Below are 18,977 nucleotides of genomic sequence, written 5' to 3' on the forward strand. Positions count from 1 at the left end.
GAGACTGGAGGGACCCCAGAAGACATGGCTCCTGGACTCTCCATTAGCCCAAAACTAAAACCATTCCCAAAGCCAACTATTCAGACAAAGATTAGACTGGACTATGGGACATAAAATAATACTTGTAAAGAGTGTGCTTCTTAGCTCAAGTAGATACATGAGACTAAATGGGCAGCTCCTGTCCGGAGGCGAGATGAAAAGGCAGAGAGGGTCAGGAGCTGGTTGATTGGACACCGGAAATCCAGGGTGGAAAAGAGGAGTGTGCTGTCACAGTATAGAGAGAGCAGCTAGGGTCACAGAGCAGCATGTGTATAAAGTTTTGTATGAGAAACTAACTTGAACTGTAAAGTTTCATTTAAAGCCCTATTAAAAAAAAAAAAAAAGATCGGCCGTTCGAATCCACCAGCTGCTCCTTGGAAACTCAGTGGGGCAGTTTTACTCTGTCCTATAGGGTTATTTACTGACCAACCATTTGAAGTACATACTATAAGTATTCTCACTTAACAGATGAGGGAATAGGCGCAGAGAAGGTTGCACAGATAGAAAGTGGCAGAAGCAGGATTCCAAACCATCTCTGACCACTTCCAAAGACCTTGCTTTCAGCCACTACACTATGCTCCCTCGTCGCTCCTCCACCTTTACGCTTGCTGAGCTCCATGGATGCTCCCGCTCATGTAGTAGAAGCCACCTCTGGCCTCAAACCTCTGAAGTATACAAAGGATTGTGGAACTTTCTTTCATACCTTCTTCCTGCCCTGTCCTGCCGGGTGGCCTCTCCAGCTACCAGCCTCTCTCCACTTCTTTCGGCTGCAAACCTTTTCATAGGTCCTGCGACTGCCTGATTCCTCTTTATTTACTCCTATCACCTGAAGATACTGCCCCCCTCTCTTCTGACACCTCCTTAGAGGCCTCTACAACCAACAAACCAGTTGCCTCGAGTTGATTTCTACTCATAGTGAGTCTATAGGACAGAGTAGAGCTGCCCCATAGGGTTTCCAAGGCTGTAAATCTTTACCGAAGCAGACTGCCACATCTTTCTCCCGTGAAGTGGCTGGTGGGTTCAAACCACCCACCTTTTGGTGAGCAGCCAAGTGCTTTAACTACTGTGCCACCAGGGCTCCTTTGAGAAGCCCCTAAGACCTGCCGATACTAGGGGCCCCCTCTTAGATCTCCTTTCTTTAACCTCAGTGCCAAGCAGATGCCCCCAGCCACCCTCCCATCTTTAAGGTCTCCCCCTAGCTCCAGGGAGGATGTGTGTGCCCTTCTGGACCTTGCACTTCTTCCTGGGTCCTCTTCCATTTCCCCATACCAGCGGTGAGTGTGTCCTGGATCTCTGTCTCCTCTCTCTGTCCTTCCCTAATGGAGCGAGCTTCTTTCTTGTTTCTTTTCTGTAGCTGATTTCCAGATGTAGAAAGGCCCCAACCCCCAATCCCTGTTTCCTGAGGGACTTTTTGGCTGTCTCACTGTCACCCTTAAGACCAGCACATGAACAGTACAAGTCATTTCTCTACAGAGTGACTTCTGCCCTTGCCTGGATTATGTACAGACACCCTGTTGCTACTCTTCAGAGTCTACTTCTCTACTTTCACTTCGTTATGCGGTCTGTGTGCCAGGCACTCAAAAACATAAAAGATGTCTGTGTATCTGGGTGATGGGGAAGGAAAGGAAAAGCTCAGTCGTTATCCTCCAGTTCCCCCAGCCCTGGCCTGCGGTGGAAGACTCTGACAGCCCACACTTCTTCTCTCAGCAGGGATGTGGCTCTCAGCTCCCTTAGGTCTTCTGATGTCCACCGGGAGGAGTCCCTCTCTGGAGGAGACCCAGGGAGGAGGGATGGGTCTCAGGTCACCTCCAAATAGCACTAACGTGACCCCAGCTGTTGTAGCCCTATCTGTAATGCACTCTCAGGCTTTTTTCTTTTTCTTTAAGAAATAAAAGTTTTCAAACATGCAGAAAACTGGAGAGTATAATGTAATGACCACCCACTTACCCACCACCCAGATTCAACAAGTGCCAACATTTTGCCATATTTGGTTAATTTGTTGCATTTTGTTTTTTTTACTGAAGGCTTTTAAAGTATATTAGTCACCAATGACTTTTCACCCCTGATGAATATACATTTTAAAAAATGTTTTTCTACACAACCCAATACTATTATTACATTTAACAAAATTGACAATAGTCTGCAATATCACCTTCAGATCTAGTCCATATTCAAATTTCCCTCTTACACTAGTTTTCCCAGTCCATGCTGATGACTGAGGATCCAATCAAGGACCTCTCTAAAGTCTCCTTTAATTTAGAACATAACCCCCTCCTGCCCCGCACTCACCCCCGCTTTTTTAAATCACCTGACCTTGACTTATTGAAGAGACAGGACTAGTTGTTCTGCAGAGTGTCTCACCTTCCAATGTATCTAATTGCTTCCTAGTGAAGTTGTTTATCTTGTTCCTCTATCCCTTGTGTTTCTTGCAGACCGGAAGTCATACCTAAAGTTTAAATATTTTTGGCCAAGAATATTTCTCAGGTGATTCCACGTTACATCACGTTGGGTGGAATGTAATGTCAGGTTGGCTCACTGTGAGCAATACCAAGAGTGATTTCTGGGTTAAGGTGGTAACAGCCAGAGGGCTTTTGGATCTTTTAAAGGGTGACCCCCTCCCCATGCTTTGCAAACCTGTTGTTAATCACAAGTGGTCCTGATGTGACTGCTCCTCCCCCCGAGGGCAGTTATTTTAGATTTGGGGGGTCTGTTTCCTACTTAAGGAGCCCTGGTGGCACAATGGTTAAGCCCTCAAACTCACCAGCTGCTCCAAGGGAAAAAGATGTGGCAGTCAGCTTCCGTGAAGATTAAAAAAAACAACCAAACCCAATGCTATCAAGTCGATTTCGACTCATAGCAACCCTGTAGGACAAGGGTAGAACTGCCGCATAGTGTTTCCAAGGAGCACGCTGGTGGATTCAAACTGTCAGCCTTTTGGTTAGCAGCCAAGCTCTTAACCACTACACCACCAGGGTTTCCCCAAAAAGATTACAGCCTTGGAAAACCTATGAGGCAGTTCTACTCTGTCCTATAGGGTCACTATGAGTCGGAATTGACTCGAAGGCAATGGGTGTGGGTTTCCTACTTAAAACCCAGAATAGGATCTGATTGCTGTTGGCTCAATTGTCCTGTCTTACTTTATTAAACTTGTCTGTCATTTAATAAATCAGAACATTCTTCTGATTGACAAACAGCTCTTCTGACCAATACAATCTTATTCTAGATCCACGATGTGTTTTAAGGCAAAACACACTCATTAATTCACCTCAGTCAGTATGATTTTGCTTCCATATTTCAAGGGGAAAAATAAACAATATGAGGTACAGAAAAATTCCTAGTCCCCAAACTTAGCAATTGATCACAAACAGAACATTTGGAAAACTCTCAGACATTCCCAGGCAGACACCTGGCTGTTCCTCCCAACCTCTCTGCCTGTTCTGTTACATCAGCATCTTGCCAGTCATCCTGACTCTGAGCCTTGGAGCCACCTTTGACTCATGTTCCCCTCTCTGCCTTCTTCTCTCTGTAAAGCCAGTTGAGTGGCTAATCCCTATTGTCCCCATCATTTCCTGATGTCACCACCCTAGTCCCAGTGCTCTTCAAACTATTCCTGCATTGTGGCAACTGCTTCTCAACTGCTCCCTCCTCGCCTCTTGCCGGCCAAGCCAGGAGGGCCGCCGCCCCAGTAATCCTCTGAAATAGAGCCCAGAAACCACAGGACCCACACTGCTTCAGCCTCACCTCTGATTAAGTGCCCTCCCTCCCCCCCCAACTTGTTTATTCCTCGTTTTTCTCACCCTGGCTTCTTCCTCTTTCTTGCATTCACTCCACTCGACCCATAATTACTGTGTTCTTAATATTTAGTAAGTACCATTCTAGGTGCTGAGGTTTAGTAGTGAACAAGACAGACAAAAATCCTAGCCCTCATGGAGCTTAACGTTCTTGTGGAGAGATGGATAATAAACAAATAAATACGTCAGACAATTATGAGCGCTAAGAAGAAAAATGACACAGCATCAGGAAATACAGCATGTTGATATGGGGGGTTATTTCAGATAGACTGGTCAGGGGAGGCCTCTCTGAGGAGGTAAGGTTTGAGTAGAAATCTGAAGGAAGTGAGGGAGCTAGTCATGTGGATGACTGGGGTAAGAATATACAGGCAGAGGGATAGTGAGTGCAAAGACCCTGAGGTAGGAGCATGTTTGGTGTGTTTGAGGAATACTAAAAAGGCTCCTGCGGCTGGAGTAACAGGGAGAAAAGTGGGGAAGGAAATGAAGTCAGAGAAGGAGCCAGAGCCAGATCAAGCAGAGCCATGGAAAGGTAAACGATATGGGAAGTACTTAGAGGGTTTTGAGTAAAAGGGTGACATAATCTGATTTATGGTTTTAAAGGATCACTCTGTCTGCCTTGTGCAGAACAGGCTGTAGGAAGGGCAAGTGTGGAAGCAGGTAGGGATCATCTAGGAGACAGATGATGGAGACTGGGGAGTGGGGAGGAGGTGAGAATTGGATTCCGGAAGTATTTACTGATATATTTGGTATAAGATGAAGAGAGGAGGGACTGCTCAGATTTCAGCCTGAGCAACTGGGTAAGGAGTACTGAAATGAAGACCGCTGTGCGAGGGACAGATTTGGGAAATGTGTGTGTGTAGGGAGGGCGGGGAGTAAGAGATCAAGCATTTGGTTTTGCAAATGCTAAGTTTGAGATGCCTGGTCTGCACGTAGGTAGAGATGTCAGGTGAGCAGCTGCAGATCTGAGTCTAGAGTTCAGGGGCCAGATGTGAATTTGGGAGTCATTAGCAAGTGAGAAGTGGTTAAAGCCATGGACTTGGATGAGATCAGTGAGGTACAGAGAGAAAGAGAGCTGAGCCTTGGCGCTCTTGCCCTGCCAAAAAAATGAACCAAACGCATTGCCACTGAGTCAATTCCAACTCATAGTGACCCTGTTGGACTGAATAGAACTGCCCCATGGGGGTTCCAAGGCTACAAATCTTTATGGAAGTAGACTACCACATCTTTCTCCCCCAGAGGAGCTGGTGGGTTCAAACCACCAACCTTCTGGTTTAACAGCCAAGCGCTTAACCATTACACCACTAGAGCTCCTTCTCCTCCAGACCCTGAAAATGCCTTCCTTTGTCATCTTTTCTCCATTCAAAGCTCACCCATCCTTCAACTCAGGCAGGTCCCCTCTCTTCCTCCAGAAAGGTTTCCGTAACCACTTTTCCATACTGCCCATTTCTGCCTTGCCTGCTCTCTCCTCAAAGAGCCTGTGTCTGGCCTTTGGGGCTGCCTTCTGCTTCCATCGCTGACAGCTTATGAACACCTCACTGTGTGGTCATCTGTCTCTGCTGCTAAGCCCAGCAGAGGATGATCCACTATTGGGTACTTGGGCAAATCTTCGTGAACTGGGTAGAATTAAATAATTAAGTGCCAATATGGGCTTCAGACAGAAGTGCCTGGGAGGTCAGGGAGAGGCAAGCTTGGCTTTTGGCTTGAACCAGTTTTTCCCTCATGAGCCTTGCCAGCCCAGCATTCTCTGGTCCCATCCCAACACCCAGCTCTTATCCTGACCCCCTTCAGAGACCACAAACCTTGGTGATGACCATTCCTAACCTCAGCCCAATCCTAATCCTGATCTAAAGACAGTGATGGCCAAATGTTCAGCTCTTACTTCCCCACCTAGTACCTAGAATGGCTGACCTGGCCTTAGGAATCTTGTACCCTTCATCCACACCCTCTTCCCTCTCTTCCCACACCCAGGCTTCCCTAGCCGGCTGTGCACCCCAGGAGAGCTGGTGAAGTTCCTCACTGCAATCATCTTCAACTGCTCTGCCCAGCACGCTGCTGTCAACAGTGGGCAGGTAAGACTGCAGAGGGCAGGCCTGGTGGGTGTGTGGCACACAAGGTTAGGCTCAGGAATGGACTTGAGGCCAGAGCTTGGGCTGGGAGCATGTGTGGGTCAGGGTTGTGGTGGGATTATGATCAGTGCTGGGGTTGGAGTGGCAGCTGGGTAGAGTGAGGGGCTGGTGTTGGGTGGTGAGTAGGGTGAAGTCCAAGTTGCAATAGTGACTCAGGTTGATGTTATGCTGAGGGCAGAATTTATGGGCTCCTGTTAAGTTTGGAAGCTGGCTAGGTAGAGTATCAGGTTGCTCTGTGTGGCATGCCAGCCCAAGGCTATTCTCTAGGGTTACCTCCTCTTTGGATCCTCCTTTTCCCCTAGTGACTCACTCCACCCAGTCCTGGAACATTGGGTGGGGAGTGGCAAGGGGTGAGCTGGACTCCTGTCCTGTTTCTTGGACTTTATACCCTGTACCCTTCCTCTGTTCCCTTTCCATGATCCCCTCATCCTCCAACTGTAAGACCTGGGATAGTGGAGGCAGGAGGCAGGGATGGTGAAAAGGGAGCTGGTCCTTCCCCTCTGGCTGGCTGACTCAGTTGGGGTGGGGTCTCCACAGCACGACTTTGGGGCCTGGATGCCCAATGCTCCATCATCCATGAGGAAGCCCCCACCCCAGACCAAGGGGACCACCACCCCGAAGAGTTACCTAGACACCCTCCCAGAAGTGAACGTCACCTGTAACAACCTTCTCCTTTTCTGGTTGGTCAGCCAAGAGCCCAAGGACCAGGTATGTAGGGGTGGATTGGGGGTGAGGCTTTGTAGGACCTGGGCAGCAGAAGTTGTGGTGGCTGTTCCAGGGGGGCTTGGGGACTGACTGCTTGGATTTATGCCCACTACTGAGCTGCCTTGGGTTCTCCAGTTTTTTCAGGAGATGATAGTTGATCGCATCCGATGTACATTGAAGCAAATACAAATTTAGTGGTTGTGGTATAACTTCCCTCCAACTCACCAGTTCACCAATCCATCCATGCATCCATGTATCCATGCATCCATCCATCCATCCGTCTAATCATTCATCCATATAACGATTCATTCAACCATTCTCCATCCAACCATTCTTCCATTCATCTAACATTCAACAAGCATTTGTTGGATATCTCCCATGTGCCCACAGGGCTGGGCACTAGGCATATAAAGCTGAGTGGGACCTACTTCCTGCCTTTAAGAAGCTTACGGTCTAGTTGGGGAGGCACACAGGTGAATGAAAAAAGGCACCACAGTGTTGTAGTCATTATTTATATATTAATTCCTCTATTCAGCACATACTGAGCACCTTCAGTATGCCAGACACTATGGTAGCAGTTATGAACCCTGCCCTCATGAGCTTATAGTCTAGTGATAGAGGTAAAGACAGGCCCTCTGGAACCTAACTGAATCTGGGGGAATCAGGGAAGCCTTCTTGGAGGAAGTGATATCTAAGCTGAAACCAGCAGGGCAAGTAGGAGTTAGTAGAAAAAGGAGGGACAGGGTTAGTTTCTAAGCAGAGGGAAGGACACAGACCAAGGAGTGAAGGTGAGAGTCCATGGTGTATTTGTAGGGCCACCAATGGTTCAGTGTGGTGAAATCACAGTATGGAAGGGAAGGTTGGGCTTTGTCAGGCACAGTATTTGTTCAGAGGGCAATGGGGAACTACTGAAGAGTTTTAATCCTTGGGGTGACATGGTTAAATTTGTGTTATAGCAAAGGCACTCAGGCTTGGATGGATGGGAGGGGCATCATTGGAAGCAGATAAAAAGACAAATAAAATAGAGACACTGAAGGCAATCCAAATCAAGAAAAAAGAGAGAGAACATAAATACACAGCACTAGGAATGGGAAAAGGTACATAGCCACAAATACAGAGAACTTTATGCAAACAAATTTTGAAATCAAGATGAATGAACGAACATAAACAACTGAAACTTAACTTCAAAAGAGATTAAAACCATACATAAATCCACAAGGTTGTGAAAGATCTGATCCTCTCCCTGCAAAGGGAATCTATCAAACCTTTAAGGAACAGGTAATTCCTAAGTCATTCAAACTGCTCCAAAACAAATAAATGTAGAAGCTTCCAAAATAATTTTAAAAATTTTTTTTATTGTACTTTAGATGAAGGTTTACAAAGCAAATTAGTTTCTCATTAAACAATTAGTACACATACTGTTTTGTGACATTGGTTGCCAATCCTACGACATGTCAACACCCTCCCCTTCTTGACCTTGGGTTCCCCATTACCAGCTTTCCTGTCCCCTCCTGCCTTCTTGTCCTTGCCCTTGGACTGGTGTGCCCATTTAGCCTCATTTTGTTTTATGGGCCTGTCTAATCTTTGGCTGAAGGGTGAACCTCAGGAGTGACTTCAGTACTGAGTTAAAAGGGTGTCTGGGGGCCATACTCTCAGGGTTTCTCTAGTCTCTGTCAGACCATGCTTCCCAAATAATTTTACTAGACTACAGAACCCTGATAGCAACGCCTGACAACGGTAGTGCAAGAAGGGAGGTGGGTCTAATATATAGCATTCTAGCCCCAACCCCAACATTTATCACCTATGTGATGTTGGATTGTAATTTAGCCTCTCTATGCCTCAGTTTCCTTACCTGTAAAATGAAAATGATAAGAGTGCCTGTTTCACGAAGTTGTCATAGTGCTTACAACGTGTTAGCTGTTATTAAGAAAACAAAATTATAAACTCATTTTCCTTAGCTACAATCATCTTAGGAAACCCTGGTGGCATAGTGGTTAAGAGCTACGGCTGCTAACCAAAAGATCAGCAGTTCAAATCCACCAGGTGCTCCTTGGAAACGCTATGGGGAAGTTCTACTCTGTCCTTTAAGGTCACTATGAGTCACTTAGCTACAACAATCCCAAAAACATATCAGCCAATGAAGGCCAACAGTGAATAGTAAAACAATAATAATATAACATGACCAAGTCTAGTTTATTCTAGGAAGAAATGTTGATTCAACCTTATGAAATCTAACAGTATAATTCATTATACCAATAAGGGAACATACCATATAATCACTTCAATATATGCAGAAAAAGCATTTGATAAATGTGAATAGATATTGCTAATAAAAACTTAGGAGTTTTTGATAAAAAGTATATTTTGGAAAACAAAAAGAAAACACTGTACTTATGGAAAAACAATAAAAGTCTCCCCATTAAAATCAGTGACATGAAAATAATGTCTATGATTACTCCTATTTATTTAACAATGGAGATCTTTGCCAGTGCAATAAGATAAGAAAAATAATTTTTTAAAGATCAACATCATTAGCAACAGTTATATTGTATGAAGATTATATTGGAAGGGGAAGTATATGCTGTCTTGAAGGCTGGGGCCCGTGCACTGGGATGGTGAATTGCTTCTGTGATGTGGACTTGTGTGACCATGGAGGGAGGGCCAGTCCTGTATTGCCACAGGATGACACTGAATGCAGTTAATGGGTTCATTGCAATATTTCTTGATTGTGGTTGGCTATGCTGTAAAGTGTGACAACATAGCGTGGTGGTCTTTAAGTTGGCAAAAATTTCATTATGGCTGTTGATTGTGAAGATGCCTCACAACTTCTGGTTGTCTTTAGAGGCTGAATTTTGTGAAATTGTGAGATAACAGGTGTGTTCCTGTGTATATTTGCTGGAGTGTTCATGTTGATTTCAGCTGTGCTATGAAGGTGCTTGTGTTCTCTTAGCTCATAGAGCAGTGGATTGGGCACTAGAAGAAACGTTTAAGGATTTCCTAGTTCAGCCCATCCATTTCCAGATGCAGAAATGAAGTCTCAAAGAGTTAGAGTAACACACAGAGGGTTACCAGCAGAGGGAGCAATAAAACTTAGATTGGCTGGTTCCCAAGTCCCATTCTGTCTCCTACAGGCTGTGGGCTTTGGGTACTGGGGGGCTGTTCTGTGTCAGGCTGCATGAAGTGGTGGTCTGAGTTTGTGACTTGAATAGTTTGTGATTATAATTGCTGTAGCTGGGTTGTGCTTTTAGAAGCCACCTTGACTGTATAAGTTGGCAAATGTAGTCCTTCATTTTTCTTCATCCCATCCTGAACATCATCCTAACCTCTCGCCTGTTTTCCTCCCAGAGGCCCCTGGGCACCTACCCAGATGTGCACTTCACTGAGGAGGCCCCGCGGCGGAGCATTGCCGCCTTCCAGAGCTGCCTGGCCCAGATCTCGAAGGACATCCGGGAGCGGAACAAGAGCTTGGCACTGCCCTATGCCTACCTGGACCCTCCCCTCATAGAGAACAGTGTCTCCATCTAACCCCTCCTCCTGCCACCCTTGAAGAAACGTCTAAGCAGGAGGAGGGTCAGCTTTTCAGGATCCTCCAGGCCCTTCCGTCCTCCCTGTTATCATCAGACTGAACCTTCTCCTCTGCTCATGGGGACCTTGTCCTGCCAAGATGGTTCTAGCATCATCTGAATTGGGCGCTGAGCTGTGAGGGGTCAGCACAGCAGTATCCAGGGTGAGAAGCCACTGGCTAAAGTCAAACGCACAACAGGCCCCTCCAAAAGGAAGGAACACCATCACCCCTCGCCCTACTTTGGGCAGCCTCCTGTTCCACTCTCCTGTGGGAATCTACCTTCTCCCATTGGGTTCCCAATCTTGGGTCCCTAAGCTCTCACTGCTAGCCCTCCTGCACCCTAAAGCTCCTTCTCCTACCTTGTCTCTTTGTTTCCCCTTTTCACCAAGCCTAGGACCAAGCAATTCAGCTTCCTTCTCTGGAAGAGCCTGGAGAAGGGCCAAAGAAGGGATGTATGCTCTGGATCTGACATATGGTTCTGTTTGACCCCAGCATTTTTAAGAGTAAGGGAGGAATTGGAGCCCAGCTCACCTGGACCCCTAGCTGTGGTTTTTGAGGACCAGATTCCTTGGCTTGGGAGTGCATGGGGGAGTCTTGCCCCAGCTCTTATCCTATCTCCACTCTCATTCCAATTTTTTTTGTCCTTCAGCTCAGTGAGTTCAATAAAGACCAACACGCCTGGCTCCCATTTCATTTTTGTGTTTAGATATATGTGTGTGTGTGCTTGTGGGTATCTGCTGCTAGGGGACTGGGGAAGTAGGGAGCCACAATGAGTCTATAGATCATCTGTTCGGAAGACAGCAAGCTTCTCAGCCCAACCCATCACGCGGCCAAGCCCTATATTCCTACCTTCATTTCCCAGAGTGTGTCATCGGGGGTAAAAAAAATATCTGGACGCAAAGGACTGATAGGAAGAAAGCAGGTACTTTGCGAAGCATCACAATCCAGCTTCTAGGTGTGGTAGTTGTTAGTGTTGCACATTGAGATCTCCTCTCCTGCACAATAAAAGACTCAACCTCTGGCCCTCCTGTGGATGGGTGGGGCCACGTGACTAGTTTTAGCCACCAAGTTATGAGCAGAAGTAATGCCTCTGTTATTGTGGAAGCACATGTGTCATCAGCTTGTGTCTCCAAGTGACTATGCACAGAGCCCCCTGCTGACCTGAGTTGGATTTGGAGCTGAGCAAGAAATAAACTTTTATTGGGTTAAGGCATTGAAATGATGGGACTGTTTGTTACTGCAGCATAAGCTAGCCTATTCTGACTAATAAAGACGGTAATCTGGGGAATCTGATTTTCTCCCATCCAGCCCCACAGCCCTTAAAAATAGAGATTTGTGTAGCCCTCATGTCAGGTCATCCACAGCAAGCTTTCTGGTTGCCTGCTTCCCTAGACCTCAGATCCAGCCCACCTTACTACCTCTGCCCCTAAGTCAAGTTCTGTAGTTGACCAAATCCTAACCCCAGACTCTCTCTGGCCAGAGTCACGGTATCTTTGGACAGTAACAAGGTAGCTGTTCCTCCATCCTGATGGTGCTGGTGGCAGATGGCTTTAGTGTCAGGAAAGCTGGAAACCCACTCAGAACCTCATGTGGGCCAGGGCTTTGCAAGGCTGCAGAGTGTCACAGCCCCACTCTACACCGCTGTCACTGGTCATCCCTCCAGGCAGTGGGGTTCATTAGTCTTGGCTGCCAGGATCTAAGAAAACAAAATGTGCTTACCGTACAAGCACACCTTCCTGAAAGCTCCAGGTCTAACTGCATCTCCCTGATGGAAGTGCTATCCCAGAGCCCCTGCTATGCTGAAGCTTTGGAGCAGCCATTGTCCCAACCAAGAATCTTCTTGTTCAACCAGATCCCTTCTCCAGTTGCTACAGTGTGTATGTGTGCAGTCTTTAGCAACACCAAAGGCTGGATTTTCACTTCCTGCTCCTGCAATGCCACTGTGCACAAGAGGCAGGTTTGGGGATATCTCACCTGTAAATCTGACCTGAGAATTTAGTCAAAATCATCAGATTTTGTTCACCTTGGAACAAAATCAAAGGACTAAGAAATACCCATTGTTGGAAATACCTGGTAGACTCAAACATACCAATGATCATGAAGATGGTGCAGGACCAGGCCACGTTTCATTCTGTTATACGCAAGGGGCTCATGAGTCAGCAACTCGATGGCAAGTCACAACGAGTCCAGATGTTATCTGGTACACACGGATGGGCCCTGAGCTTTGTGTTACTAAGGATGTCTGCCTATTACTCTGGAAAAGCTATGGTTTAAGAAAGCAGAGTGAATTCATGTGTTTGCCTCCTCTCCTTTTTTTTTTTTTTAATTGTACTTCAGGTGAAGGCTTACAGAACAAATAGTTTCTGATGAAACAGTAGTACACATGTTGTTTTATGACATTGGTTAACAACCCCACAACATATCAACCCTCTAACTTCTCAACCTTTTTTTTTGTGAAAATACACATAGCCAAAGATACACGATTTCAAAAATTTCTACATGCATAGTTCAGTGACATTGACTACGCTCTTCCAATTGTCCTGTTATACTCACTTAAGATGAAGGCTTACAGAACAAAATAGTTTCTCATTTAATAGTTACTACAAATGTTGCCTTATGACAATGGTTAACAATCTCACAACACATCAACAATATCCTTACTCAACCTTGGGTTCCCTGTCACCAGCTTCCTTGTCCCCTTCTGCCTTCTGGCCCTTGCCACTGGACTCCTGTACCTCGTTAGTCTCATTTGGTTTTACGGGGCTGTCCACTCCCAGGGTGAATCCTCTCCTTCTTAAGAAGAGATAAAGAGGACACAAGGAATAAAAAAGGTATAATTCTGCAACAATGAAGAGAACTGAAGAGGGACCATCAATGGAAGAAAGAGCTCCTGGGATCTGGGAGATCTGGGAGACAACCCCACAGCACTAACAAGAAATACCCAGAGGCGCCCCCTTGTGGCCGGCAGAGGCTGGACCTTGGGTTCCTTAAATCTAGGCCTTGGTTTAGAACCCATCCGCGAGCAGAGCCACAATGTGCTGGAGCCATAAATGGTTGTTCATGCAGCCTGCAGCCCCGAGGGGACGAACACAACTTGCCCTGCACCAAAGTTAGCATTTGAAGGCGTGCCCATCTTAAAAATGCCCCCAGGCTGGAGAGAGAGGGATGAGGGCAGAACATTGGAATCTGGTTTCCCAGAAAGCCAGCTTAGAGGGAGATTTACTGGGGATACACACCAGCCCATATGTTGAGCTTCTGTCCTGGCTCTGGACCCATCTGAGGACAGGACTTGCGGAGGGGCTTACACAGGGGCCGATAAACCAGTAAGCAGTGTATCCACTGGCTTGCAGCAAGCAAGCCACGCAGACTCTTTATTGTGTTTACTTACTAATCTGTAGTGCACAATTTCACCTGGTTTTCACCATAAGCACCTGTGCGTACTTTGCTTATTGGGTAATCTGTCCCTGGGCTCATGCCCAACTGTGGACAGGGTGCTTCCCCTACTTGCAGTCCAGCCTGCTCTATGCTTTCTGTCAGCCTGGTGCAGGGGGAGGCACACCACCATCTTTCCCAGCTCTGCCACCAGGCTCTGTGGAATCATGAGAAGTCCCTCAGCTTCTGTGGCCTGCATCTGTCATACACGTGGGTGGGGTGAAAAGATCTGGAAAGCCCCCACTGGGGTAGACACTGTAGGTAGGATCTGTTTGCCTCGTGGCTTCTGTCTCTCCACACACGTCCTAGATACCAGGAAGAGCTGACTGCCCCAGGCACGATCCCTGCCTCCACCGGTTTACAGGTGGTGAGGGAGACAGATGACAAACAAAACCTTTCAGACGATGGTAAGTGCAGTGGGAGATAAAGCCACACAGTTAGCATCAATGGAGGTGCAGGGTGTGGAGGGAGCGTTAAACTGTGGTCAGGGGGTGAGGAAGTGACACATGAATTGAGACCTGGATGATAAAAATGAAGCACTCTTGAAACAGCTTGGGGAAAGATGTTTGTTTTTGACTGAATTGTATCCCCTCAAAATATGTATTGGCATCCTAACCTCTACACTTGGGGATGGAATCCCACTTGGGAATAGGATTTTCTTTGTTATGTCAATGAGGCCATACCAGTGTACGGTGAGTTTTACACCAATCACTTTTTTAAAAATTTTTATTGTTGTACTTTAAGTGAAAGTTTACAATTCACGTTAGTCTCTCATACAAAAATTTATACATACATTGTTATGTGACCCTAATTACTCTCCCTATACTGTGACAGCACATTCCTCCTTTCCACCCCTGATTTCCTGTGTCCATTCAACCAGCTCCTGACCCTCTCTGCCTTCTCATCTCACCTCCAGACAGAAGCTGCCCATTTAGTCTCATGTATCTACTTGAGCTAAGAAGCACACTCTTCGCAAGTATCATTTTATATCCTATAGTCCAGTCTAATCTTTGTCTGAGGAGTTGGCCTCGGGAATTGTTTTAGTTCTGTCAATTGTTTTAGTTGACAGAGAGTCTGGGGGTCATGCTTTCTGGGGTTTCTCCAGACTCAGTCAGACCATTAAGTCTGGTCTTTTTACTAGAATTTGAGTTGGGCACCCCACTTTTCTCCTGCTCCATCAGTGACTCTCTGTTGTGTTCCCTGTCAGGGTGGTCATAGGTCGTAGCTGGGCATCATCCAGTTCTTCTGGTCTCAGGCTGATGGAGTCTCTGGTTTATGTGGCCCTTTCTGTCTCTTGGGCTACTACTTTCCTTGTGTCTTTGGTGTTCTTCATTCTCCTTTACTCCAGGTGGGTTGGGACCAATTAATGCATCTTAGATGGTCACTCGCTAGCTTTTAAGACCCAAGATGCTACTCACCAAAGTAGGATGCAGAACATTTTCTTAATAAACTTTGTTATGCCAATTGACCTAGATGTCCCCTGAAAGCATGGTCCCCAGACCCCCGTCCCTGCTACTCTGTAAACCAATCACTTTTGAGATACAAAAGAGCAGATTAGGCACAGAAGCCAGGAAGCACAAATGGAGAAAGACTAATGCCATTTGGAGATCTCTAAGGAACCAAGGATGAGAAGCTGAAAGAGACAAGGATTTTCCCCAAGAGCAGACAGAGAAAGCCTTCCCCTAGAGCTGGCACCCTGAATTCAGACTTCTAGCCTCCTGAACCGTGAGAAAATAAGTTTCTGTTCATTAAAGCCACCCACTTGTGGTATTTCTGTTATATAGCAGCACTAAGAGACTAAGACAGTGTTAGAGACCAAGGACACAGCAAGTGCAAGGGCCCTGAAGGGCATGTGTTCAAGGAAGAGAGAGAAGGCCAGAGTGGCTGGAATGAGGTGACCTAGGGGTGGACAGAAGACACGTCATTCATGTCCTTGTGGAGTAACCTGATTTGGTTTTTCTGTCTCTGTCCTGGGGGTGGGGTGGGGCCCTAGAGTTGCTCCCTGCCGTGCAGGGCATGGGGTGGCGGCAAAGCTGTGGAGATGCCCCAGCAGTGAGAACTCAGGGTTCTTGTGTGGGTGGCCATCGAGAGCCAACCCAGCTGTACTTGCATCCTTCCCTGGGGCCTCTCCTGCCTGGTACAGCCCCTGGTCCAGGAGAACCAGTTCTTCAGCCCAGCTGAACACCTCTCAAGTTTTGGTGGTAACTGGGGAGTGCCCCAGCTACATCCTCATGCCTAATCCCATCCACATTCTGACATCAGCCCCAGCCCCAACACTAGAATCCCCACCACCCATCTCCACCTCTGAGTCCCTCAGGAACCAATTTCCCACTCAAACCCAGAGCCACTCCTCCTGCTTTTGGAGGAGAGAGGGATAGGATGGAGGAGATCTACTGATAGTGGGTTATGACATAAAGAGACAGCTTTGTGGGGATGCAGGTAGATCCCCGCCACTTGTGCTGACACCAGCCTCCATCCCTGCTACCCCAAGGCTTCCTCCAACCCCATCCTCAAGGTTTCCTGTGCCCCTCTGCACACACACACACACATACCCCGATCTTACCACTGGATTAGAAAGGCTAAGGATGGGCCTCTCACTCCAATTGCCCTAGAACCCTGTATCCCTAAACAGCCCAGGGTTGGAGTTTCCCAAGCCCCAATCCAGTCCTGAGCCTCAGCTGGCCCACTCCACCCACCTGTTCCTCACTGAGACTCAGCAGCCCCCTGAGGGCACAGTCTCAAGGGACAGGGAAGGCTAGAAGGCAGAGCATGTAATTTGCATCTTGAGAGGTGCCTCAGGCTCTGGGTATCCCCCAGGAGCAATGAGGGTGGAAAAGCAGAGACCAGGAGGGCGGACCTGACCTGGCCCTGATGACTCGGAGACACCACTGTGCACCGGCAGTTGGGATGGCCCTGCCAGTCACCTGGGTGTGAGCATGACCCTCATCCTGAGCCTTCTCCCAACTCCTACCCCTTAACCCACTCCCCTTCTCCAATCAGTCCCTGTCCTACTCTCACCCTTACCCCAACCCAGCTCTCCTCCCCAATCTTCACCCTAATTCTAATTCCATCATTGACTCAGTCCCCAACCTTGATTTTGTCATCATCCCTAACCCAACCAACCAGTGGAGATCATGTATCGAGAGTCTCCAGGTACCAGGTGCTATGCCAGGCAGTGGGGAGAAAACCAAATTATGGACAGTCTAATCTAGTGGGGGAGAAGACATCAATCTCAGATGTCAGCTACAGTGCTATGAGAGCCAGTAATAGCTAAATTTGGTCTTCTTTGAAAAAGCAATTATTAAGCTAAGATCTGAAGGAAGAGAAGGCATTAACCAGGTCTAAGAGGCAGAACAGGGGCCCTGGTGGTGCAGTAGTTAAGCTGTTTGGCTGCTAACCAAAAGTTTGGCACTTTGAATCCACCAGCTGCTCCCTGGAAACCCTGTGGGGCAGTTCTACTCTGTGCTATAGGGTTGCTATGAGTTGGAATTGACTCACGGGCAACAGGTTTGGTTTTTTTGCTTTTGGAAGAGGTAGAACAGGAAAAGCGTGTGCAAAGGTCCTGTGGTGGGAAGGAGCTGACCTCACTTCCTTAAGGTGTTTACTCTAGAGTCCCCTTCTCAAGAAACCTTTTCCTGGCCACACTTTTTCTTCATCCTGTATCACTATTTAACATATTATTTATTTTACTCAATTATTAGGTAATATTGTCTATTTCTCTCACTAGAACGTAAACTCCACGAGGACAGGGATTTGCTTTGGTTACATTGTATTCTCAGGGCCTCACTCAGTGTCCAACACATAGTAGGGATTCATTCGTTCAGTCATCTGTGGATGAATGAATGAAGGGCATCTACCAGTCCCAGGCAGAAGACAGTAAGGGGGAATGTGGTGAGGGATGAAGCCAGTGAGGTAGGCAGAGACCAGACACCACAGGGCCATCGGGGTCACGTGAAGGGGTGACGTCTTTATCCCAAAGGCAATGAGGAACCACTGCCAGGCTTTGGGGGATGCCGTGAGCAGATTTGAGTCCTGAAAAGATCATTTCAATCCCTAACTCTATCCACAACCCTATCCCTGAACTAAACGTGAATTGCAGTCTTGTCCACATTCCTCACTCAATCTCAAACCTACTGGAACCTCCGCAGAATCTCAGCCCCTTTGGCCTTGACTTTGCCTGAGACACTGTGACCCTCCCTTGATGGTGCCAGAAGGGTGCCACCAGGGAGAAAACTTGGGCTGGTGCTTCCTGGTAGGCAGGAGCTATCCCTGGGAGGTGGAAGGAAGGAGGGCCAGCAGGCCCAGCAAAAGGGGCAGGGACTTGACTCTCTCCTCACTCTCCCTGGGTCCCAAACGCTACCTGCTGAGAATATAATTCTGACCCTGTCTCATCCCTGCTCCTATTCTTAGTCTCAACACCATCCTAAACACAGTTCTATCCCGGGACCTCAGTCTACCTTGGTCCTCATCCCTTTGGCTTCTGTGATTCTATCAGAAACTTACCCCCAATCCCACGCCCCGCCCCCCGATCGGGTTTATTTTCTTTAGAGCACTTAATACGCAAACTCATAGCATCTGTTTGTTTGCTGTTCCTTGTCCTTGTCTCCCAGCTATTCAGTAAGCTCCGTGTGTGTTTTATTCCTTCTCTGTATCTGCACTGCCCAAACAGTACCTGGTACACTGTGCAAGCTCAATAAATACATGCTGAATGAATGAATGGATGGATGAATGAATGAATGACCCGGTTCCCAACAAAGCTAATTCCAATAGAGTCCAACCCTGATTCCAACTTCACCTCAAACTCTTCTCCTAGCTTCTTTCTTTGCCCCCACTGAGGGGTGTGTACTTCATAAAATTGAAGGACTACATTGATACAGTAAAATTCATAAAGTGCCTTCTATACCACCACCAAGGAGCACTAGATGGTTAAAAGCTCAGTTGCTAACCCAAAGGTCAATGGTTGGAGCCCACCAGCTGCTCAGAGGGAGAAAAGACTTGGCAATTTGCTTTTGTAAAGATTTCAGCCTAGGAAGTCTTATGGGGGCAGTTCTACTTTGTCATATAGAGTTGTTATGAGTCAGAATCTACTCAACAGCACACAGCAACAACAAATACCACCATATCCAGCTCCCTACACAGCTCCCTTCTGCTCAAGCCCAGTTTGTACTCACAGCCCAGAGGTGCCCACTGTTCTGACTTTTACTTTGCCTGTTCTTGACCCTCGTATTGATGGAGTCATTGCGCTTGTGCTATTTTGTGTCTGGCTTCTTTCTCTCAATATAATCGGTGAGATTTGTCCATGTTGTAGTATTTTTTTTA

The 18,977-nt window shown here is 47.1% G+C and overlaps 1 protein-coding gene across 1 annotated transcript in view; it reads left to right on the forward strand.

Moving 5' to 3' along the window:
- Window positions 1–10,417, forward strand: part of ALOXE3 (arachidonate lipoxygenase 3) — a 21,565-nt gene extending 11,148 nt beyond the window's left edge. Inside the window, exons 13-15 of the mRNA XM_004376007.3 lie at window positions 5,799–5,899; window positions 6,494–6,664; window positions 10,007–10,417. Of these exons, the coding sequence (XP_004376064.1) occupies window positions 5,799–5,899; window positions 6,494–6,664; window positions 10,007–10,186 (452 nt within the window). The 3' untranslated portion in view covers window positions 10,187–10,417. The remainder of the gene's footprint in view (window positions 1–5,798; window positions 5,900–6,493; window positions 6,665–10,006) is intronic.
- The last annotated feature ends 8,560 nt before the right edge of the window (window positions 10,418–18,977 follow it).

Source organism: Trichechus manatus, unplaced genomic scaffold (assembly GCF_000243295.1).
Source record: "Trichechus manatus latirostris isolate Lorelei unplaced genomic scaffold, TriManLat1.0 scaffold00040, whole genome shotgun sequence".
Classification (NCBI taxonomy): domain Eukaryota; kingdom Metazoa; phylum Chordata; class Mammalia; order Sirenia; family Trichechidae; genus Trichechus; species Trichechus manatus.